Source organism: Phocoena sinus, chromosome 5, assembly GCF_008692025.1.
Source record: "Phocoena sinus isolate mPhoSin1 chromosome 5, mPhoSin1.pri, whole genome shotgun sequence".
Classification (NCBI taxonomy): domain Eukaryota; kingdom Metazoa; phylum Chordata; class Mammalia; order Artiodactyla; family Phocoenidae; genus Phocoena; species Phocoena sinus.
Window position 1 is genome coordinate 43,680,269 of NC_045767.1, and position 27,004 is coordinate 43,707,272.

General features: G+C 35.6%; 1 protein-coding gene across 1 annotated transcript in view; it reads right to left on the reverse strand.

Annotated features, from left to right (window-relative positions):
* The window catches only part of FBXL5 (F-box and leucine rich repeat protein 5), a 50,698-nt gene that overhangs the window by 13,786 nt on the left and 9,908 nt on the right, over window positions 1-27,004 (reverse strand). The window contains 7 exon segments of the mRNA XM_032633126.1: window positions 12,843-13,568; window positions 14,456-14,538; window positions 15,173-15,321; window positions 18,424-18,549; window positions 20,920-21,102; window positions 23,041-23,227; window positions 24,589-24,684. Coding sequence (XP_032489017.1) covers window positions 12,843-13,568; window positions 14,456-14,538; window positions 15,173-15,321; window positions 18,424-18,549; window positions 20,920-21,102; window positions 23,041-23,227; window positions 24,589-24,684 — 1,550 coding nt within the window.

Below are 27,004 nucleotides of genomic sequence, written 5' to 3' on the forward strand. Positions count from 1 at the left end.
TAACCCTCAGTATCATAAATGTGACTTTAGTTGGAAATATGGTCTTTGCAGATTTAATTAAGTTAAGATCAGGTCATTAGGGTGGGCCTTAATCCAATATGACTTATGTTCTCATAAGAAGAGGGATATTTAGACACACACACACACACACACACACGGATAATGCCATGTGAAGACGCACAGATATACAGACACAAAAAGGAGATGGCCGTGTGAAGACTGAGGCAGAGATTGGGGTTATAGTGCCACAAGCCAAGCAACACCTGGGTCTATGAGAGGTTTCAAGAGTTAAGAAAGGATGCTCCCTTAAAGGTTTCAGAGGGAACATGGTTTGGCCAACACCCTGATTATAGAACTCTAATCTCCAGAACTCTAAGAGAATAAATTTCTATCATTCTAACCACCTAGCTTGTGGTACTTTGTCATGACAGTCCAGGGAACTATTACACTAAAGTGACCTATAGTACAGTATCAAGAAGTCTGACATACATGGAAGTCCCAGCAAGAAGCAGGGGTAAGAGAATAGGAAGGAGAGAAAAAGTACTTGAGGAAATAATGGCTGAATTTTGTTTTTCAATTTTATGAAAGCTAGGAATAACATATCCAAGAATCTCAATTAACCCCAAGCAAGATAACAATGAAGATAACCACACCAAGGCATACCATATGCAAACTGCATTAAAAGCAGAAATAAAATTTTAAAGCAGCTAAAGAAAAGACACACATAATATACGGAAGAACAAAGATAAAAATTTAATACAATTCTCATAAATGATGCAAGCTGAAAGACAATGTAACATCTTAAAAGTGCTAAAACAAAACTACCAACTTAGAATTCTATACACAGTGAAAATCTTTCTAAAATGAAGGTGAAATAAAGAGTTTTTCAGACAAGAACTGAGAGTTTACTGACAAAAGACTTAACAGTACAAAAAACTACAGAGAACTCTGCAGGCAAAAGAAAAACAATACCAAATGGAAACATGAAACTGTACAAAAGAATGAAGAATGGCAAAAAAGGTGAAATAAGACTTCTTTGTTCATTTTTTCTAAAAGACAATTGTTTGGGACTTCCCTGGTAGTCCAGTGGTAAGACTTCACCTTCTAATGCAGGGGGTACGGGTTCGATCCCTGGTCGGGGAGTTAAGATCCCACATGCCTCATGGCCAAAAAAAAAAAAGACAATTGTTTAAAGAAAAAATATTAACAATGTATTATGGGGTTTAAAACATATATAGAAATAAAATATGTAACAAAAACAGCACAAAGAATGGGGAGGGGAACAGACGATTACTGTTTTAAGATTCTTACATTCTATGTGAAGTGGTATAATACTGTTTGAAGGTAGAAAGCAATTAGTTAAAAATGCATACACAAAAGCATAAAACAGTAAAAATGCTTTTACTGTTTTTTTATAAATCTACGTTATAAATTATAAATCTACGTTAAAGGGCACACAATGTATAAAGATGTAACCTGTACCAATAACAATATAAAGGAGATGAGACAGAGATGTCAAGAGTGGAGTATTTGTACATGTTTGAAACTAAGCTGGTTGTCAAACTAGGTTGTTTTAAGATCAAGATGTTAATTGTATCCCTAAGGTAACAACTAAAAAAATAACTTTAAAAAACAAAGAAAATGGAGAAAAAGGGAATCAAATGGTATATTACAACAAAACAAAACATAAAAAGAGGAAGTCACTGAGAAAATGAGGAACAAAAGCATGTAAAACATAAGGAAAAGAAACAGACAAATGGCATAAGTAAAGTCTCCTTTATCAGTAATTACTTTAAAAATGAATCCATCACATTCTCCTCCTGAAAGGCAGAGATTAACAGACTATATTAAAAATTTTTAAACTTCAGAATTTTAAAAACATGATCCATCTATATTCTCTTTATTAGAGACCTCACTTTAGATGCAAAAACACTAAGAGGTTAAAAGTAAAAGCATGAGAAAAGATACTCCAAGCAAAAAGCAACCAAAAGGGGGGAGTTCCCTGGCAGTCAAGTGGTTAAGACTCCAGGCTTCCACTGCAGGGGGCATGGGTTCAATCCCTGGTCAGGGAACTAAGATTCTGCATGCCACATAGTGAGGCCAAAAAAACAAGGTAATCAAAAACAAAGCAAGAGTGACTATAATACTGCGAAACAAAAAAGACTTTAAATTTTTAAATGTTTACAAAAGGCAAAAGGTATTAGGATATTATATATTGGTAAAAGGTGTACTCCACGAAGATTAAAAAAAACTGAGAACATATACACACTTAACAACAGAGACCCAAAATATATGATACGAAATTGATAGAACTAAAGGGAAAAATGAAAAGTCCTACAAAAATAGTCAGAAATACAATACCCCAATTTCAATAATGGATAGAACAAGTGGACAGAAGATCAAGAGGGAAATAGAGAACTTGAACTACACTATTAACAGATTAGTCCTACCAAACATAAAGAGAACATTCCGGTTAAAAACAGCAGAATACACATTCTTCTCAAGTGCACATGGAATACTCAGATCACGTTTGGCCACAAAAAAAGGCTTAATAAATTTTAAAAGGTTGAACACATAGAAGGTATAACTTTGTTTCTTTGACAAGATCATCAAAAATTGACATTTAGTTAGTATAACTAAGAAAAAAAGAGGACTCAAATTACCAGTGTAAGAAATGAACATTAGGGGACTTCCCTGGTGGCACAGTGATTAAGAATCCGCCTGCCAATGCAGGCGACATGGGTTCGAGCCCTGGTCCGGGAAGATCCCATATGCCACGGAGCAACTAAGCCCGTGTGCCACGACTACTGAGCCTGCACCCTAAAGCCCGCAAGCCACAACTACTGAAGCCCACATGCCTAGAGCCCATGCTCTGCAACAAGAGAAGCCACTGCAATGAGAAGCCTGCACACTGCAACGAAGAGTAGCCCCCGCTACTCTTCTCTACTCTAGAGAAAGCCCATGCGCAGCAAGGAAGACCCAACACAGCCAAAAATAAATAAATAAATATTAGAAAAGAAAGTTAGGACATTACTACCGATTTTACAGAAATAGAAAGGATTATAAAATAGTACCATGAACAACTGTATATCAACAAATTGTATAACCTAGATGAAGTGGACGACTCCCCTAGAAACACAAAAAGTAACAAAACTGACTCAAGGAAAAAAACAAACAAACAGAAAATCAGAATACACCTACAACAAGTAAGGAGACTGAATTAGTAACCAAAGCTTCCCAACTAAGAAATCAGAATCAGATGCCTCACTGGTGAATTCCACTAAACATTTAGAGAAGTAACAATCCTTCTCAAACTCTTAAAAAACACTTAAGAGGAGGAAGACTTCCTACTCATTCTATGAGGCCAGTATTATTACCCTGATACCAAAGCTAGACAAAGGCACAAGAAAAGAAAACTACAGGCCAAATGTCCCTTACAAATATGGATGCAAAAATCCACAACAAACACGAGCAAACTGAATCCAGGAGCAAATTAGACAGATTACACACCATGACCAAGTGAGTTTTATCCCAGGGATGCAAGGGCGGTTCTCAATCAAATTAACATACCACACTAATAGAATGAAGGAGAAAAAAATACATGATCATCTCAACTGATGCAGAAAGAGCATGTGACAAAATCAAATACACTTTTATGATAAAAATACTCAGTAAACTAGGACTAGAAGAGAACTTCCTCAACATAAGAAAAGCCATATATGGAAAACACACAGCTAACACAGTCAATGATGAAAGACTGAAAGCTCTTCCCCTAATAAGGATGCCCACTATGGATGCTTCCATTTAATACAGTACTGGAAATTCTAGCCAGAGCAATTAAACCAGAAAAAAAAATTATTTTAAGGCATCTAAGTTGGAAAGGGAGAAGTAAAATAATCTCTGTTTGTAGATGACATGATCTTATACATAGAAAACTCTAAAAAATTCACACCAAAAAAACTGTATTAAGAGCTAAAAAACAAATGTGGAAGAGTAGCAGGATACAAAATCCACATTCAAAAATCAGTTAGGGGCTTCCCTGGTTGTGCAGTGGTTAAGAATCCGCCTGCCAAAGCAGGGGACACGGGATCAAACCCTGGTCTGGGAAGATCCCACATGCCGCAGAGCAACTAAGCACCGCAACTACTGAAGCCCGTGCTCAGCAACAAGAAATGCCACTACAGTGAGAAGCCCGTGCAATGCAACAAAGAGTAGCCTCTGCTCTCCACAACTAGACAAAGCCCACGTGCAGCAACGAAGACCCAACACAGCCAAAAATACATAAATTAATTTTTTAAAAATCAGTTATATTTCTATATGCTAGCAATGAACAATCTGAAAAAGAAATTAAGAAAATTCCACTTAAAATAGCATCAAAAAATTAAAATACTTAAGAATTAACTTACCTAATGCAAAAGACTTATACACTGAAAACTGCAAAACACTGCTAAAAGAAATTAAAGAAAAAATGACAACAAGGACTCAAATACTTGTATGCCAATATTCACAGCAGCATTATTCACAACAGCTAAAAGGGAGAACAATCCAAGTGCCCATTGATGATGACATCAATGACAAACAGATAAACAAAATGTGGTATATAAATACAGAATATTATTCAGCTATAATAAGGAATGAAGTTCTGATACATTCTACAACATGAATGAACCTTGAATACATTATGCTAAGTGAAATAAGCCAGACAGAGAGGACAAGTATTGTATGTTTCCACTTACATGATGTATCTATGTAGTATAAATGATGCAAATACATAGAGACAGAAAGTAAAACAGTAGGGAGCCTGGGAGGGTTGGAAGAGTAAGCAGTTACTGCTTGATAGTTACACTTTCTGTTGTGAGTGCTGAAAAAGTTTTGGAAATATTTGCAATGTTATACAACATTGTGAACTCAGAGTGCCACTGAGTTGTACACTTAAAAATCATTAAAATGGAAGGACTGGTTCAAGATGGCGGAGTAGAAGGACGTGCTCTCACTCCCCCTCGCAAGAGCACCGGAATCACAACTAACTGCTGAAAATCACTGACAGAAAGACACTAGAACTCACCAAAAAAGATACCCCACATCCAAAGACAAAGGAGAAGCCACAATGACATGGTAGGAGGGGTGCAATCACAATCAAATCAAATCCCGTAACTGCTGGGTGGGTGACTCACAAACTGGAGAACACTTATACCACAGAAGTCCACCCACTGGAGTGAAGGTTCTGAGCCCCACATCAGGCTTCCCAACCTCGGGGTCCAGCAACAGGAGGAGGAATTCCCAGAGAACCAGACTTAGAAGGCTACTGGGATTTGATTGCAGGACTTCAACAGCACCGGGGGAAGGAGACCCCACTCTTGAAGGCCACACACAAAATAGTGTGCGTATCGGGACCCAGGGGAAGGAGCAGTGACCCCATAGGAGACTGAACTAGACCTACCTGCTAGTGTTGGAGGGTCTCCTGCAGAGGCAGGGGGTGGCTGTGCCTCACCATGAGGACAAGGACACTGGCAGCAGAAGTTCTGGGAAGTACTCCTTGGAATGAGCCCTCCCAGAGTCCACCTTCAGACCCACCAAAGAGCCCCAACAGGCTCCAGTGTTGGGTCGTCTCAGGCCAAACAAACAACAGGGAGGGAACCCAGCCCCACCCATCAGCAGACAACCAGATTAAAGTTTTACTGAGATCTCCCCACCACAGCAACAGCCAGTTCTACCCACCACCAGTCCCTCCCCATCAGGAAACTTGCAAAACCCTCTTAGATAGCCTCATCCACCAGAGGGCAGACAACAAGAACAAGAAGAACTACAATCCTGCAGCCTGTGGAACAAAAACCACATTCACAGAAAGACAGACGAGATGAAAAGGCAGAGAGCTACGTACCAGATGAAGGAACAAGATAAATCCCCAGAAAAACAACTAAATGAAGTGGAGATAGGCAACCTTCCTGAAAAGAATTCAGAATGATAGTGAAGATGATCCAGGACCTCGGAAAAAGAATGGAGGCAAAGATCGAGAGGATGCAAGAAATGTTTAACAAAGACCTATAAGAATTAAAGAACAAACAAACAGATATGAACAATACAATAACTGAAATGAAAAATAAACGAGAAAGAACCAATACCAGAATAACTGAGGCAGAAGAACGGATAAGTGACCTGGAAGACAGAATGGTGGAATTAACTGCCATGGAACAGAAGAAAGAAAAAAGAACGAAAAGAAATGAAGACAGACTAAGAGACCACTGGGACAACATTAATAAATGCAACAACATTCACATTATAGAGGTCCCAGAAGAAGAGAGGGAGAAAGGACCCGAGAAAATATATGAAGAGATTATAGTCGAAAACTTCCCTAACATGGGAAAGGAACTAGCCACCCAAGTCCAGGAAGCACAGAGACTCCCAGGCAGGATAAACCCAAGGAGAAACATGACAAGACACATAGAAAACAAATTGGAAAAAATTAAAGACAAAGAAAAATTACTGAAAGCAGCAAGGGAAAAACTACAAATAACATGCAAGGGAACTCCCATAAGGTTAACAGCTGATTTCTCAGCAGAAACTCCACAAGCCAGAAGGGAGTGGCATGATACACTTAAAGAGATGAACGGGAAGAACCTACAACCAAGATTACTCTACCCGGCAAAAAAAGAAAATTACAGAAGTATATCACTAATGAATATAGATGCAAAAATCCTCAACAAAGTACTAGCAAACAGAATCCAACAACCCATTAAAAGGATCATACACCATGATCAAGTGGGACTTATCCCAGGGATGCAAGGATTCTTCAATATACGCAAGTCAATCCATGTGATACACCGTATTAACAAACTGAAGAAGAAAAAGCATATGATCATCTCAACAGATGCAGAAAAAGCTTTTAACAAAATTCAACACCCATTTATGATAAAAACTCTCCAGAAAGTGGGCACAGAGGGAACTTACCTCAACATAATAAAGGCCATATATGACAAACCCATAGCAAACATTGTTCTCAATGGTGAAAAACTGAAAGCACTTCCTCTAAGATCAGGAACAAGACAAGGATGTCCACTCTCACCAGTATTATTCAACATAGTTTTGGAAGTCCTAGCCGTGGCAATCAGAGAAGAAAAAGAAATACAAATTGGAAAAGAAGAAGTAAAACTGTCACTGTTTGCAGATGACATGATACTATGCATAGAGAATCCTAAAGATGCCACCAGAAAACTACTAGAGCTAATCAATGAATCTGGTAAAGTTGCAGGATACAAAATTAATGCACAGAGATCTCTTGCATTCCTATACACTAATGATGAAAGATCTGAAAGAGAAATTAAGGAAACACTCCCATTTACCACTGCAACAAAAAGAATAAAATACCTAGGAATAAACCTACCTAGGGAGACAAAAGACCTACATGCAGGAAACTATAAAACACTGATGAAAGAAATTAAAGATCATACCAACAGATGGAGAGATGTACCATGTTCTTGGATTGGAAGAATCAATATTGTGAAAATGACTATACTACCCAAAGCAGTCTACGGATTCAATGCAATCCCTATCAAATTACCAATGGCATTTTTTATGGAACTAGAACAAAAAATTTTTAAATTTGTATGGAGACACAAAAGACCCTGAATAACCAAAGCAGTCTTGAGGCAAAAAAAATGGAGCTAGAGGAATCAGACTCCCTGACTTCAGACTACACTACAAAGCTACAGTAATCAAGACAATATGATACTGGCATAAAAACAGAAATACAGATCAATGGAACAAGATAGAAAGCCCAGAGATAAACCCACGCACCTATGGTCAACTAATCTATGACAAAGGTGGCAAGGATATACAATGGAGAAAAGACAGTCTCTTCAATAAGTGGTGCTGGGAAAACTGGACAGCTACATGTAAAAGAATGAAATGAAAACACTCCCTAACACCATACACAAAAATAAACTCAAAATGGATTAGAGACCAAAATGTAAGACCAGACACTATAAAACTCTTAGAGGAAAACATAGGAAGAACACACTTTGACATAAATCACAGCAAGATCTTTTTTTGATCCACCTCCTAGAGTAATGGAAATAAAAACAAAAATAAACAAATGGGATCTAATGAAACTTAAAAGCTTTTGCAAAGCAAAGGAAACTACAAACAAGACGAAAAGGCAACCCTCAGAATGGGAGAAAATACTGGCAAACAAATCAACAAAGGATTAATCTCCAAAATATATAAACAGCTCATGCAGCTCAATATTAAACAAACAAACAACCCAATCCAAAAATGGGCAGAAGACCTAAATAGACATTTCTCCAAAGAAGACATACAAATGGCCAAGAAGCACATGAAAAGCTGCACAACGTCACTAATTATTAGAGAAATGCAAATCAAAACTACAGTGAGGTATCACCTCACACTAGTTAGAATGGGAATCACTGGAAAATCTACAAACAACAAATGCTGGAGAGGGTGTGGAGAAAAGGGAACCCTCTTGCACTGTTGGTGGGAATGTAAATTGATACAGCCACTATGGAGAACAGTATGGAGGTTCCTTAAAAAACTAAAAATAGAATTACCAAACGACCCAGCAATCCCACTACTGGGCATATACCCCGAGAAAACCATAATTCAAAAAGAGTCATGTACCACAATGTTCACTGCAGCACTATTTAAAATAGCCAGGACATGGAAGCATCCTAAATGCCCATCGACAGACCTATGGATAAAGAAGATGTGGTATATATATACAATGGAATATTACTCAGCCATAAAAAGGAACGAAACTGGGTTATTTGTAGAGACGTGGATGTTTCCAGAGACTGTCATAGAGAGTGATGTAAGTCAGAAAGAGAAAAACAAATATCGAATATTAACACATATATGTGGAACCTAGAAAAATGATACAGATGAACCGGTTTTCAGGGCAGAAATAGTGACACAGATGTAGAGAACAAACATGGACACCAAGGGGGGAAAGTGGCGAGGGGGGTGGTGGTGGTGTGATGAACTGGGAGATTGGTATTGACACATATACACTAATATGTATAAAATGGATAACTAGTAAGAACCTGCTGTTTAGAAAAATAAATAAAATAAAATTTAAGAAAAAATCGTTAATATGGTAACCTTTGTGGTTTGTATATTTTACCACAATTTTATTTACAAGGTACATACAAACCCTAAAGCAAACACTAAATAAATGATATACTAACCGAGAGTAGAGATAAAACTGATACTAAAAGTACTGGGTTGGCCAAAAAGTTCATTCGTATTTTCCGTAAGATGGCTTTAGTAGGAGGGCTTAGTTATATTTAAGTTCATTTGAAACAATTTTGTTAGATTGTCTTGTGACGGCTGTCATATCAGCGTGCATTTAAAAAAAACTTATCAAAAGTAGTGAATTTTTGTGTAGCCACTCAAAAATTGAAGATGAAAGAAAAAGCAACATTTTCGACATATTATGCTTTCTTATTTCAAGAAAGGTGAAAATGCAACTGAAACACGAAAAAAAAGATTTGTGCAGCATATGGAGATTGTGCTATGACTGATCGAAAGTGTGAGTGGTTTGCGAAGTTTCATGCTGGAATTTCTTGCTGGATGATGCTCCACCGTCAGGTAGACCAGTTGAGGTTGATAGCTACCAAATGAAGACATTCACTGAGAACAATCAACGTTATACCATGCAGGAGATAGCCGACATACTCAAAATATCCAAATCAAGCACTGAAAATCATCTGCACCAGCTTGGTTATGTTAATCGCTCTGATGTTTGGGTTCCACATAAGTGAAAAAAACCTTCTTGACTATATTTCCGCGTGCAATTCTCTACTGAAATGTAACAAAAACGTTCCGTTTTGAAACAAATTGTGACACGCGATGAAAAGTGGATACTGTACAATAATGTGGAACGGAAGAGGTCGTGGGGCAAGCAAAATGAACTGCCACCAACCACAACAAAGGCCGGTCTTCACCCAAAGAAGGTGATATGTATATGGTGGGACTGGAACAGGGTCCTCTACTATGAGCTCCTTCCAGAAACCAAAAGGTTAATTCTAACAAGTACTGCTCCCAATTAGACCAACTCAAAAGCAGCACTCAACGAAAAGCGTCCGGAATTAGTCAACAGAAAACGCACAATCTTCCATCAGGATAACACAAGACCGCATGTTTCTTTGATGACCAAGCAAAAACTGTTACAGCTTGGCTGGGAAGTTCTGATTCATCTGCTGTATTCACCAGACATTGCACCTTCGGATTTCCATTATTTTGTTCGGTCTTTACAAAATTCTCTCAATGGAAAAAATTTCAATTCCCTAGAACACTAAAAGGCACCTGGAACAGTTCTTTGCTCAAAAAGATAAAAAGTTTTGGGAAGATGGAATTATGAAGTTGCCTCAAAAATGGCAGAAGGTGGTGGAACAAAACAGTGAATATGTTGTTCCATAACGTTCTTGGTGAAAATGAAAAATGTCTTTTATTTTTACTTAAAAACCAAAGGAAATTTTTGGCCAACCCATACTTAATAAATCCAAAGCAAGTCAGGAAAAGACAAAACAAGAATAAAGAAAAGAGAAACAGCGGGAAAACAAACAGTAAGATGGTAGGCATAAATTTAACCATATCAGTAATTACATTAAATGCATATTGTGAAACCGAAAGATTAAATGAGAGAATGTTTAACTGTAACACCCAACTATACATGCTATCTGCAAAAGATTCAAGAGCAGTTGCCTTGGATTCAAGGAAAAAAGGAATAGTTTGTACCGAAACAATAATGGCAATGTGAGGGGTCCAACGAAGGCTGAAAATTTAAACAGGCTACTTCTACTCAATGACAGCCAAAATTTATTTTATTTCATTCCTATGAAAACCAGATAATGCTGCATGAAGACTACACACTACACTATATGTTCCCTACGGCTTCAATCTAGTTTAAAACTTTGATTTTCAACCTACATTTTTACAGTGAATGCTCTTTTAACAAGCCCCATAACCAACTTGCCAAAATTCATGCTACCCATCCCTGAATAAAACCTAATGACTATTACAGAAGGATACACAGAATACTCCCAACTAGCAACTCTGTTCCCCCAAGTTGAGGTGAATGCTTGCACAAGTTGTATTTGTTCTCAAACCTGAACACCAGCTGAACTTATTAAGTTAACTGAAATACTTTTTAAACCAACAGAATAAATGCAAGAAGAAAGCTGTTTCTAAAAATCAAATTTGTAGTTTCGATTTCCTTAGCTTCTCTCCCAGGAAATGCACAGAAATTCACTAACTTCATCCCAATCTCTACTTTAAAAAATGCTTCTTTTCAAGGCCTTTCCTGTCCATCAAATGTGAAGGAGCATTCTCTACCCCATAGACATATTTCACTTTTCTTCAGAACATTCAGTCTGATATTACATCTTTGTTGTCTTATTTCTACCATTAGATTATAAACTCTATGAAAGCAGGAAATTTGAGTCATTTATTCTGTATCTCGAGCAGTTAGAAGAGGGCAAGTCACACAACAGATGCTCAATAAATATTTAAATGATTAAGAAAGACTCCTTCAAGATAATCTGATTAAAAGGAGTTGCACTTTTTAAAATCTGAGCTGCACTCAGATTGCAGCTTTTTTGATAAGCTACCAGTCCAAATAATATCAAGTAAGATAGTTCCTGTGTTCCCCATTCCCCAAATGAATTCTTCCCTGAATTCAAACTCTGTCATAGCCTTATTCCCCACTATTCCCCAATACACATCCTTCTCTACAACCAAACGGGAATACTCCTTTGAACATCCTCCACTGAGTTCAATTTAATCTGCTAAAGATCATACTTAAAAGACAAGAGGGGGTAACAGGCTTTATGTTGGATGAATTTTCATTGTTTAACATGCCTGACACCCCATTATTAAGGAGCCCTAGTAAAATTCAAGTCTATTACAGGGTAAAAGAGAAAACATAAAGTCAATTTCTGAAGGCTCATGCCACAGATAATCAAACAATTATTAACGCTGAGAACAACCGTAACAGCAAAATACCCTAACAACAGTTAAACAGTGCTTTACTGTGGGCTCAAATGATCCCTACTGCTTGGAATGGTCTCTTCTTCCTCTGCCACCTATCAAAATCCTTCATCTATCTTCAAGGTTCAATTAAGGGCCACCTCTTCATTACATTTTATCTTTTTTTTTAAAGATTAAAAAAATTTTTTTTGATGTGGACCATTTTTAAAGTCTTTATTGAATTTGTTACAATATTGCTTCTGTTTTACGTTTAGGTTTTTTGGCCACGAGGCATGTGGGATCTTAGCTCCCCCACCAGAGATCGACCCCACACCCCCTGCATCAGAAGGCAAAGTCTTAACCACTGGACTGCCAGGGAAGTCCCTCTTCATAACATTTTCTGATCATTTGCTACAACTGGATGAGAAGTCTCTCTCTCTCTCCTTTGATCCCCATAGAATCTTTAATTCAACATCCCTTAAAGGATGTACACAAATAATACACAGAATATAGTATACATATTTTCTTCTCTGTTACGAGTCCTAGAGGGTAAAAACTGTATCTTATTCATCTTTACATCCACTAAAGCACCTTAGAAAATGTGTTGCGTGTATTTATTGTGTTGTATTTATTAAACTTTTAAATTTATGTTCTTCCACATTACAAAGCAATTGAACTGACTGAAACTTCATGCTGAAGTTTTAACGTTCCAAAATTTTGCAGTAGGACAACTCTTTGAAGTGGTTAACTCTTTCGGTTAAATAAATCAGCTGAAAGGAATGACTTAGATTCAAAATTTTCCACTCCATTTGAGAATGAGAACGTGCTCATTTCCTAATACTCTGCAACAGATTACTTACCTGAGACCATGGTCTGTGATCTGATAACATCCGGACAGACTGAGAAACAGAAGTACACGCCCAGTCTCTTGATCAGTTTTTTCACTCCCAGAGTAAATTAAGTCTGTTCCCCTAAGCAATCTAGTCCTTGATGCTTTTCTACACAATGCAGAAGACTCCGGGAGTGCTGACATAGTTCTTAAAGCTGTTCCTGTACAACAAAATGAATGACCACAATACGCGAAGGCTGGAGAAGCACAATGCTGCTGCCAACAGACACTAGTCCTTAGTCCAACAATATCCTTACTGTAACAACCGGAGGAGGAACAACTAAAATTGGATGCTGTTTCCATTACACAAAGACTTTCAACATTTCTATGTCTCCATTCTACAGCATCTTCAATATCAGCCAAATCTTCAGCATCTAACATCCACACATAAGGAGAAGTGAAATTTTCAGAAGAAATAGGTTTAGTCCAGGGGTGTTCATTATCTATTTCTTCTCCGATGCCCTTGTTAGTTATATCAGGCAAACAAGCATACTGCTTGGTGGACTGCATGGTAATGTCTTTATTTTTCCAGGTAGTCGAAGTAATTTTGCTTGTTGAAGTTTTCAAAAGGCCACTCTGATGAGATGTCAAAATTCCAAGAGCTCTAGAAATCTTTTCTAGAGCCACATCTGTGATTTTTTCACATCCAGATAGATCAAGATGCCGAAGACTCTGGCAGCAACCAAGCCAAGACCAACTATAATTAAGAGGTAACAAAACTATTAGTGGATATTGTTAAATTCTTCAAAAGATTTGATTATACGTAAGTAAATGGAAACTACAAGAAAAATTTTAAATCTAATATAATCAATCATTTACTGAATATCTGTTGTTAGGCACTACTTTAAATGCTAGGAATATGAAAAGACAATAAGAGTAATGAGGAACTAAGAGTATTGCTAACCCAAAAGAAGAGTACGAAAGGAGAAGGGTATGGAAGGGAGAGACTGTTTTTCATCCTGAAAAATAACCAATAGAGGAAAGGCTCTACAGACATGAAAGAAAGAAAATAATAATTAGAGGAGAAAGATTCAGAAGAACAAGCTCTAGGAATTGGTAGAGAATTAGCCTTAGCCAGAGAAGAATACATTTCTCCCTCTGAAATTGGTAAAGAGGTGCTGATATAAATGCTAGGGTGGGAAACAGCAGGGCAAGGTAGAATAGGAAGGAAAGTAGCAGCATCCAAAGAAATAAAATCTGAGGGTTGCTTGAAGAAAGTGTTAAAATTTTAGAATAACTATGAAGAGGGAGCTTTGCCAAATGGTACTGGGAGCCCAACTGAAAATGAAAACTTCTTTAAAACACAGTACCAAGCTACATGGTTACACAGCAAGGCTCAAAAGCCTAGACACAGTACAAGATTATAAAGGTGACAGGATGATACACATATAAGTTTTGAATCAGCTGGGACCTAAGGACAAAAGCAAAGAATTGGAGGGTGCTACTACCATAACATGACCAAAATCTGATAGTAGAAAGTAATAGTATGATTAAACTGTAATTATGTAAATGAAAAACTACAGAACAATTCTACTGATTCATAGTTAAGAAATCATTAAATTTGTATATTCAAAATTAACTAACCTGTCAAATGCAGAATCTGAAATGTCAGTTTGGGTAAGATCCAAATGTTCCAAGTTAGGACAAAGCTCTAAAATCTGCCTAACCTAAGAGGGAAAAAAAAGTCACTGTGAAGATCTGCAGAATTTAGTTAGGTTAGAGACATAGCTTTTAGTAAGTAATATATAACTTTTAGTAAGTAATATAACCAGTGGTTCTCACACTTTTCTGCATGTAAAAATCACTTCAATTCTACCTTACAAATATATATTGTGATGAAATCCCAGAAAATCTGTTTTAGTAATTCTAAGATTAGACCCAGGAAATTTACATTCTTAAGGAATACCCAAGGAGATTCTAATGTAGGATATCACAAGATAGTCTTTTATAAAACCATGATTTAATTTCACCTGCCCATCTTACCATGCCTTACACAATATAAAGAATCATATAAAACTGGGCTTGATCACTTAACATCTGTGAAACTAAATAAACTGTTTAACCTCTCAGTCTATGTTTCCTTTTCTATAATATGAAGACAATGATATCTATGTACAAAGATTACTATGAGAACTGAAATGAAAAAAGATGAAAATTAGCAGTGTATGCCTACCCATGGGAAGGTACACTCATGGGTAAACTGTTATTTTTTTTTTTTAATTTAACTCAGGAATAAGCAAACAAAATGTAGATCGTTGCTACTTTTTCTTAATACCTAAACTAGTGCTAATTTATACATACCATTTTGCTGGAAACTGCACAGCTGTACGCTAATACTAAAGTTTTTACAGAAGTACCAACATACGGTAGAACATTATGAATTAAGCCATGGAGTAAACGTTTTTCCATTTGTGCAATGCTGATGGCAATCGATTCCTCTGCAGACTCTTCTGTAAAATGAATTCAAAAGTCTAAGAACTTGATACACTAATTATGATTAGGCTACTCAAGGAATCACCAAATCATTAAATATGAAATACTTTTTGCTCTCCTTTTAAACTCCCCTATATATGCAAAGCAAATTAAATGGACAAGTCCTCATTCGCCAGGACTTAATATTTATATTAACAGGTCTGACATCAACTAAAAAGAGACAATAGAAAAAGAAAAAAGGTTTAAATGGGAATGAAAGGAAGAATTTTTTAACATGCTTCAAGGCTGAAGGTAATTTTCTTCTCAAGCTAATTATCAGAGAAAAGATAAAAATAACTCCAGTTTCAGGCACCGAAAAAATTTTGGAAAAAACTTTGACTACTTGAAGAATAGTGTAAGTTCTTCAAGGGAATATAGGATATCAAGAGGAAAATAAACCATAATAAAAATAATAAAAAGTTTCATTCATTATTTTACATAAATATCAATAAAAGGGACACAGAGCTAGAAGAGATTTGAAACAATTAAGTTAGGCTGGTCATAATGAATCAAGCAACAAAAAGTACCGTAGAATTTTTAAGAAATTAAAAATGAGCATGGCTTTTGTTTTCTGCTTAATAACTTCTGTAGAGTTTAGATGTGTATAACAGGATGCACTACTGTAACAGTAAAAAAAAAAAAAAAATCCTACAAACTCCAATTTGATATAAGGGAAAAAACACACTACACCAAAAAGAATGAACTAATAATTTTATCACCTTTCTCAGGATCCTATTGCTTTTTTGCTTACCCGAAAACCTAACTCAAATGTCTCCAAACATAAAACAGTTTAACAGGATAAGCTGAGGAAGTCTCATTTAAAACAAAACTGAGTGTAGCTGACAAAAGGAATATAAATAGAAACAATAATTCTGAATTTTTGACTGTTTCCATGTTTACAGATAATATTCTAAATTCCTCCTTTAGTTAGACATATATGTGAAATATAGGGATAAAAGTGACTTTTAGTGAACCCTATTTATTCTACTACAATTTTATTTCCAAATGATTCTTTTGTTTCTCTGGCTCTCTCTATCCAAATGTGTACTGTTTACTGTGAAATCCTAAAAAAAAGAAAACTAAACATCCTATGAAGAATAACTACTTCTCTACAAGACTAGTAAAGACAGCTAAGCTGAAAAAGCACTAACACAGATGACAGATCCAAAGTTTACTCTTAGATACACTAAACAGCTAAACACATATATTACCTTAGAAAGGCTCCATCATTATAACCTTAATCTTTCCCTCTCAATATGAAAGAAAACAACAGCAGTCTCTTTGTCTATCTGTAAGTGCTGAGATAAACACATTAAGTTTGATAAAGCCTTTAAAACTCAACACAGGTATTATGAATTGATTTTTCAGAATGGATAACTCAAGTCTTCCCTAAGGTGACATCTGAGTAAAGACCTTAATTCCTTGAGGTCTTTGCTCAAATTTCTCAAGGGACCTTAACTACTCAATCTATTGAAAATGGTAACTTCTTTCCTCTCTTCCTGGCACGCTTTTCCTTTATTTTTCTCCACAGCACTTAACACTATCTAATACAGTATATATTTTGCCTGTCTTTACTGTCTACCTCCCCCTCCAAATTTTAAGCTAAACAAAGCCAAGGATTTTTTTTTTTCCCATTTTGTTCACTATTAACCTCATGCCCAGAAAGTGCCTGCCACAGGATAAGCAAATCACCAAATCTAACTGGAATAGACCTCCTTACATGACACCTTCCAAACATTTAAAACTATACCAAGGTGTTTTGCACCTTCATTTCATAAAAATAAACTTGCTGCTAAAACAATAATCTTTGTATTTATATTCCTTACTTTCCACAAGTTTAGTTCTTTTGCCAGACCAGCTTACTATAAGTGGGCAACTTATAAATAAAAAATTCCTACAGGTTCAGTTTTACGAAGTAGAAGAATATCTTATTATTTTTTTTTTTTTACTATTTTCATCATCTTTTAATAGTTAATCATTATCTAAAGTAACATCTAAGATAGAATTTGTGTCTTTCTCCTCCATATTCCCAAAGAGCATCTTTCTGCACCTTCATTACAGCATTTTCCAATACATACCTTGATTAAGAATCATGTATTCTAAATTCTCCCATTTGTGAGTTCTTTGAGGGTAGGGATAAAGTCTTTGTCACCCTTGAATTCTCCCACGGTGCTTAATGAATGGCTACACTAGTTTATATAATCCCTTACCATTTACAAAGAATTTTCATATATATTACTTCTTAATTCTATAACCACCATGTGAGGCAAGTGGCATGACTGTTTACAAATTAATAAACAGGTTCAACAGCTTTATGCTCCTTCCTCTGGGCCACAGATGACTCAATATATACTACTGAGCTGATCAAATGAAGTGGCCCTAAAAACACACTGTAAACTGCATAGCACTATAATGAATGTATATTATTTCAATAAGGAAAACAGCCATCGTTTTCTGATTTTTTTTAAAGCGTTTAAATAAATATAAAAACATATGGGAGGGCTTCCCTGATAGCATAGTGGTTAAGAATCCGCCTGCCAATGCAGGGGACACAGGTTCAAGCCCTGGTCCGGGAAGATCCCACATGCTGTGGAGCAACTAAGCCCGTGTGCCACAACTACTTAACCTGCGCTCTAGAGCCCATGAGCCACAACTACTGAGCCCACACGCTGCAACTACTGGAGCCCCCGCACCTAGAGCCTGTGCTCCACAACAAGAAAGGCCACCACAATGAGAAGCCCATGCACCACAAGGAGGAGCAGCCCCCAGTCGCTGCAACTAGAGAAAGCTGCGGGCAGCAACGAAGACCCAACGTAGCCAAAAATAAATAAAAATAAATAAAAAAATAAATCTGTTAAAAAAAATATATGGGAAACAAGCCTATACACATTTAAAAATTACTTTAAACAGAATTTTAAATACGCTTACTATTCCATGAAAGTTTAGAAAACAGCAGGCTTAAAAACACCAGGTTTTTTAGAAAACACAAAATACATAAATCCTAGCACCTAAGTACTTGTTAAATGTAACAGTAATTATTAAAGCACCATGTAACGATTTTAATTCCAGACATAGCTTACCAGATTCATCTATATCGGCATCTTCATCCCACTCCTGAAAAGCACGACTTTCATCTTTTCTATTTTTCACCCATTCCTCATCAGGTTCAGTATCAAGTTCAGTTGCAGGACCACTATACCAGTCACCTACTCAACAAAAAAAAACAAAAGGAACAAAATAAGATTAGATCGGCCACCATTACAAAAATATAACCTATTTATAACAAAAATGTCTGCACACAAAAAATATGTGAGCCATACACAATGAGCCACCTATTGTTAGAAACAATTGTGGTTTAAAAAATTACATTTAAATAAGCACAGAATTCAATTTCAGACATACCAAAAAACTATGAAAAATAATTATCAACAGTCTTAACAAGAAACTTCAGAAATCACTGAAAACAACCTAACCTTTTTCCCTACTGTGGCTTCACACTGGCTCCAGGAATACCCACGTTAAGACAATTGCTAATAAACAAAAGGAAGCAAGACTTTCTGCTCAGTAGTGAATTAGCAATTCAGAAGTAGGTGGGAACAGAAAAAGGGAAAGATTAAGGTAAAGCTAAACCATAAATTTAAAGATCCTGGAGAATACACTGCAAATAAATTACATGATTGTGAAGTGCAAGACAATGCAGAATTAATTTATTGAATTCCTAACGTTACATCTAAGTGAGGGCTCCTCAACCTTAACACCATTGATATTCTGGGCTGGGTAATTCTTTGTTGTGGAGTGCTTCCCTGTGCATTGCAGGGTGTTTAGCAGTAACCCTGGCCTCTACCCCCTGGATGCCAGTGTAATACTCCAAGATGGGACAAAAATGCCTCCACAGGCATTTCAAAACATCCCCTGGAGGGGGTCAAATCAATTGGGATCAAGAATCACAGGAAACAAATACCATAAATAAATTAAATTACAACCATTTTTATTGGAACTTTTTGTTTAAGCATATTAAAAACAGAAAAAAAAAGCAGCATATTTAATCTGGTTAACTTCACAGAAATCTAGCATAGCATTATCATATTTGATCTTTATATCAAACAGTACCTAATTATGTATTACTACCTAATAAGTAATTCTTCATAATCAAAAATATATCTAATAAAAAAGTATGTGATATATCCATACTTGCCTTATCTGACCTTTCACTTAATATATTATCCTACAATAAGTAAAATTATTCCACATAAAAATAATAATTCTAATCATTTGGATCATGTAAGTCTACCCAATACTCCAAAGAGCTTCATGCAAAAAATATTATATATCTAACAAAAGCTTATTTAAAAGTGCTACATATTGATATAAAAAATAAAACTATTTTTATATCAGACTCACACTTTAATTATGTAAAAAATATATTTCCATGTCAAAGTGACAGATTATAAAAAACTAAAAACAATTAATGTGAAATTTGAGGTACTCACCTAGAAAAACTGTTTTAATTCAGTGACAGAAGAATATATGCCATATTAGTTGTATTTATCCCATGACTGCATTATATGCTCATGAAAGCAAAATTTTCTTTAATTGTTCACATGTAAAACTAACTTACCACAATGAAATTAACTAATATGAAATTGTAATTTATAGAATAAGGCATTATTAATCACAAAAAAATATGCTAAAGACAAAAATACATTCAGTTATCTTGAGCTACTATCAAAAGGGAAACATAACAGTGCCTCAACTTTAAATTTTATAGAATTAATTTATTTTGTATTTTTAAAATACTCATCTAATTATTTAAAGCTGTTCTGACAACCTATTAATTTTATTTTTAATGTTTTGTTATGGAAAATTACAAATATAGTCAAAAGTAGGAATAAGCAGCATTAAACAAGTAGCATAATGAACACCTATGTACTCATCACCTATCTTCACAATTATCGGGGCTTCCCTGGTGGCACAGTGGTTAAGAATCTGCCTGCCAATGCAGGGGACACGGGTTCGAGCCCTGGTCCGGGAAGATCCCACATGCCATGGAGCAACTAAGCCCGTGCACCACAACTACTGAGCCTGCACTCTAGAGCCCTCAAGCCACAACTACTGAAGCCCATGCACCTAGAGCCCATGCTCCACAACAACAGAAGCCACTGCAATGAGAAGCCCATGCACCACAATAAAGAGTAGCCCGTTTGCCACAACTAGAGAAAGCCCACAAGCAGCAACGAAGACCCAACGCAGCCAAAAATAAATAAAATAAATTTATTAAGAAAAAACAATTGTCAACATTTTGCCAATTATTTTTCGTTCCATCCCCAACTATTTTTTCCTAATTATTTGAAAGGAAATTGCACACATCACATAATTCACTCATGAATACTTCAGAATTGTTAGCTTTTAAAAAATGTATACAAAGACATATAATCTAACTATGAAACCTATTTTTAGGCAACCTTTCAGAGTTTCCCTCCCTGGCCTTGCTTATTAATGTCTATGAGTATATACTTAAAAAAAAAAAAAACAGATTGAAATATTTTTAAAACAAACTAAGCATCCCATTTACCTACCTCTGGCCCAATGAACAGGGTAAAGATGTTTCCAAAGTGATCCAGTTTTTGCCAGCTGAGACCATTTAGTGCTTACTTGACTGCATCGACATAATTCTTGAGGATTAAGATAACTGAAAATTGACAGCATTACCTCAGGAGGAAGATGAGTTATACCTGTGGATTGTTCTGACACTTCTGCTTCTGAAATAAAAAAGAAAACCTTTAACATAAAAGGCTCTAAGAGCAAATGCAGTAAGAAATTACAATCACATTTCTATAAATAAAATCCAGTGCCTAAAGTCCACTCCTTCCTGCTTGCAAGATGTGAAAAGGAAATAACATGGATTAGAGGTAACATGGAGATGTTAAACTTGTTAAGAACCCGTAGGGTTAAACTATCGTGGTCCAAATCATACTTCATCAGTGGGAGCTACAATAATGAACACAGGATTTACTTCGTCTTACAAAGGCGTCGCAGAAAATACAATACTCACTTTGTAGCATAAGAAGCATCATTTGAAAAAGGAACCCAACAGGTTATACAGCTGTAAGTCAGCAAGTGTAGAGTCAGTCAAATAATGAGAAATCCAGGGCATTTTTAATGATGCACACAAATCTCACAACGTTTTCCATTCATGCATTACAACTCCTGTCAGCATGTTCCTTGTGTTCCCTCTTTGATTTTCACGTTTCAGAACTCTGAAATCTGACCTCTATAACGTTTAGGTGCCTCAACCTTATCCTACTTATGAGCCAGTTGAGACAATATAATGTAAATATTTCTAATGCTGGTAAACATTTATCAGGAATCTTTTGTCAGCAGCTAATATAGAAAACAGTTATTGGATATCCAGTTTCCTATAATGGGTTATTTCAGTAGCAACTTTCCAAAGGAAAACTGCAAATGAGGTGTACAGTAAAGAATATAAAATATAAAAGTTTCATCATTAATGTACTAAAAAGAATCTGAGTACCTTATATATTTGATTTGTCTTCACAAAGCAACTTAAATATAGAAATGCTATGATGAATTATTTTAACCTAACCCTTTACAAATGGCAAATATTTTAAACATAATACAACTATAACTTACTTTGAAGGAGTGGGAAAATTCAATATAGTAAGTGTGATGCTTTTAAGTCCCATCTTATAATTAAAATTAAACCAGATACAACAGGTCCTGACTTGATGTCTAAAGCACAAGCTGCATTTCAGAGTGAAGCACACAAGCTTTATGGGTTTAATTATAGCTTAACCTATAAAAACAATTTTGTTCCAACATGCATCTCACCTACTTTATTAAATAAAAATAAGAAAAAAAGGACCAATTTCAAACACTTTCAAGCAATTTTAACAGGAATGCATTGCTATTTCTCATCTAGCAAAAGCAAAGGAATTTTTACTAGCCTCAGGATGCCAATAATTTTATTTAATGTTTTAAAAGGCAAAGCTATCAAACAAAAGAAAGAATAAAAATGAGGAAGTAGTCTATCAATAAAAAAAGCAGAGATATTTTATTTACATTTGTCATTTGTTTTCTCAAAGTGACTATACATAGAAAAACTATGCCTCTCATACTCACTCCCCTGTGTATTCCTGGATATAAGCTAAGAGAATGAGAAAGGGTAGAGAGAAAACTATAAGCATTAAATGATTTTGAAAACTGATTTTTTAAAAAAAAGAAAAAACAAGGAAGGATAAAAACAGCCACTATGGTCAGTGGAGCTCAGAAAATTGGATGACACTGCAAAAGTGCTCTGTATATGGTAGTTTTCAATAATTTTGATTGACCAAAATAATAATAAGTATTAATAATAAAATATTATTAAATTATCATTATATATTTATATATAAATAATATTGATATTCTTACTAATCAAAATTATAATTATTATTATATATATAAACTCCTTCAAGAAACACTATGCTGCACATGGCCCAAGTATATGAGCTGTTAAATTATCACAGACAATACTAAATTCTAAGATAGAAACTACTGTCCTCAATTAAATTTACTATACTTGAAAACAAATGGCCTAAATTATTCTTCAAACAAAATATAAAGGTCATATCAACAAGAAGTAAATGGCCTTGGAACGAATAAATCGCTAGCTAGCTATCTGAACATATGACTCTCACCTTTATCTGACTTTTCATCCACAGAATATTTAAAAAACTTCTGCCGCTCCTCAGCTTGATTCCATAGGCTAAGACCTCTAAGGAGTTCTGCAGTATCCTTCTGAGAGCAGTGTTGTGCAATCACTTTCTTTTTAATATCCTTAAGCTCTTCATAGGTAAAATATTCCATTAACATGGGCTGAAAAACCTAAATTAAACAAAATACTCATAAGGAAATATGCTTAATTAGTTTTGTTTTACTCTACATCTTTTAAAGTATTAATGGCTCAAGTGTAGTATTATGACCACATATTTGGAAAACATAAAAATTTAGTTGTTACCACCAAGTTAGTTTCCCCAAAAATTGCAAAGAAGAATACCACCACCAAGATCCTTCTTTCTATGGCTTCTCCACTCATTCTCGAAACAATTTACAAGCATCCAAACCAGAAGGTCCTCCTGTACAGAGCTTATCATACACTCTAAATCACTCTCCTATGGTGAGACATTTAGGTCAGGTAACTGCTTTCTGCTACTACAACAACTGACCTCTACCCAAACAGGGCCTCTAAATCATATGAGAACCGTACCCAGTGTACTGCCAACCATAAAAGTCAGAGCTCTACTGATACCTTCAACTATTCAATATTATCTAGGAGATGTCTTCTTTGAAACAGATGCTTAGTCCCAACCTCCAACTGACAGAGTTAGAATCTTTAGAGGTGGAGCCAAGGGCTTTTTTTTTTTTTCTTTGCTCCATAGATAATTTTGATGTGCATCACAGGTTAAGAAACACTGCTCTGGTAACTCAGTGGTTTCAATGCTGGTTGCATATTTGCATATTACAATGACTTGGGGAACCTTTAAAATATATCCATGTCCATTTCTATCTCCCACCTGATTTAATTGGTCTGGAAAGGGCTTAAAAGTAGATTTTTTTTAAATGGCCATCTGATTATAAGGTGAAGCCTTTTTATAGTGAGAATCACTATAATAACTGATTTACAGCTGAACAAGAATCCAGTTCCTCATAAAATATTTTCTCTATTCCTTACCCTGATACTCATCCCACTTTAGAGAAAGAAGAGAATGAGAAAATGTTTTGCTCATCCACTTCAGGGATATCCTAATACATGTGCACTAGTTATAAGACTGATAAGTTTAACACCACCATTTAATTACTAAAATCCACTACTAAAAAAAGAACACTAAAAATTCTTCAAACCTAGAATGGAAATAGAGAAAACATTAAAAAGTTTAAAGGATCTTCTAAAGGTTCAGAAAAGACATTAGGGTAGCATAAAAAGTTAACAATCAATACAGTGCCATCCACATAATAAGAGAATAAATATTTTTTGAGTAAATGAATTAAATCAATCACTCAGTCAATGAAAAGCAACAAACTCTCTAAGGAAACAAAATTAATGTTTTTTTTCCTTGGGTTTTTCTTCATTTTCTAAAAAGATCTGGAGGTTCATCTTCCTATGTATTATTTTGAAGACTCAAAGGAAAAATAACATTTCTCCAATTTTATAAAGCAAAATCACGAAGAGGAAAAATTATGCTTACCTCCTCTTCCTCTTTCATGTGAGGAAGAAAATCTCTTGTAAAAGCCTCCAGTCTCTCTTTCAACTGTTTCGCATAATTTAACTGCTCATATTCATTCTAGAAACAAACAAAAAAACTGTATTCTATAAAAATTTCGCTTCATAATTTATACTATATCTGATCCTAGAAAGTCAGTGTGAAATGTAACTTGAAACGTCAGGGTAAAAAATGGGACTAACAAATAGCAAAATGGTCTCTGTACTTTTCTAAGTATAAAAGATGGCCTCAAAACATCTCTTAAAAGAACCTTGAATTCCTTTAGTAATGTGATCTCATACTTCTTTTTAAAAATGTCATAAAAAGTCTAAAAATAGCAAGTATTTGCTCAAAACTTCTACTGATTTCTAATGCATACATTTATACAATTTCAATGTGTCTGTTTTCCGATTAATATACCTCTGAGCGGTTCATAAGCGCCTACTGGACTATATCATTACAGAATCCCTTTAAGGTCATCTCTAGTGTATCCTCTACTAAACAATTCAGAATACCTGTTACATTATCCTGAAGAAGACCATCTACACTTCTAAAGGCAAGGAGCTCACTGTACCTTGAGGTAAATCGTTCTAACTGCACAACAGCTAAAGAGTTCTTCCCCATATGAACTATGGTCATATCTCCCTGTAACTTATCCATCACTTCTGTATCAGCCCTCTCAACTTAGTACATGTGGAAAATTCACAATAATGAAACTTTTAAAATGTGGGAATATCTTAACCCTGCTGAGTCCTCTCTAGTCTCCTCCTTTTTTAACTAATTTATTAACCTGCTTCCCAATAGTCTATCCAATGTCCTATTCTCTTAGGATTTTACACATTTTCCTTAAGCATGCCCAAGTGGCTTCCATTTCTACTTACATGCTGATAATTATCAAATTTGCTTTTCCAAACCAAATTACCCTTCCAACCTTGAAGCGCAACTAATGCCGCCTCCTACTTATAAATGCCCACCTGGACTGCACAAGCAGTTCAAACCCAACCTGCCCATAATGGATCTTTTTAGCCTCTTCTATATTCCCTAGAAAGTCAAGCTCAATTCTCACTCTTATTTCCTTTCTCTTTCTCCTTTCCTCCTTCCTGTATATGCAAGCACTACCTTCTATCAATTTTATGTCCTACATTACTTTCAAGTCTGTCCCTTCCCTTCTGTCTCCACTAGTTACTACTTCAGTTCTGATCTTAATCATTTTATTGAATAGGTAATACATGAACATGATATAAAATTCAAACAGTACAAAGGAGTATTCAATAAAAAAATAAATCTTCCTATACCATCTTCCCTCCCAGTACCTTATCCCTACCCAATCTCCTACCTCCCCACCAAATAGCTACTGTGTATTCTTCTGGAGACTATTATAATAATTTTTTTATAACAATCTTCCTGCTTGGGTCTTTTTTTTCCCTTCAATCCATCATCTTCCCTACTTAAGAACAGTCTTTCTAGAACACAAATCTATCAATGAAAGGTGCATGGTGGTTTGACAGAGTTACAACTTAAGTCTATGTTTCACCAAGCCAAAAGGGGGACAAATGAAGACCAAATATCCTATAATACGTAAATATAATTAATAGGGAAATTTCTCTACACCATTATCCTAAACTACTCCCAAAAATATCTTTAATTTTACGTCATACAATTAAAAATTATTCTTTGTAACCACCCCTACGGCCCTGTTCATTCTAAGTAACAATTCTACCTTTAGTCACCCATAACTGCATTTACTACAGATTTCTTTTAAGAGTTCAGCAAATGTTATCAGAAAGTAAAATTTGTACAGTAATCGAAATTTCAACTTACAAAAACACCTTTAAGATTTGGAGAGCAGCATTCATGATAGAATTTTACATATAGTAACAAAGAGGTAACTGATAAAGATTCTCATCAAATCTGAGCCAGGATCCACTGAGTCTTCTCAGCCAGGCCCTGACCTTGAGCTCTGTCCTTGGCCCACTTAGTCCAGTTTTACCAAAATCATCCTGAATCAGTCTATCAACCCCACCACTACCACCCTTGGCATTTGATAACCCTCAATATCTATCCACCCTCAATATCTTGTCACCTTGGTATGCCTTCAGCAAAAAGAAGCAAGAGTCAGTCTAGCAAGAATCTCCCAACCTTGATGTTCCTTTTAGTAATTTTCCTGACCCTCACCTCTGCTCCCTGGCTATAAGAATTCAACCCAATCTCTCTCTCCTACTGCAAAAACCCACTGCAGTAATCCCTTGAATAAAGTCTTCCTTACCGTCTTTAACAAGTGTCAGAATAATTTTTTTTCTTTAACATACATTTACTATACTATAGTAACATCATTTACTATAAAATGCTAACAAGTTTTGCCAATGACATATCAGAAGATGGCACAAGCTGTGATAAATAT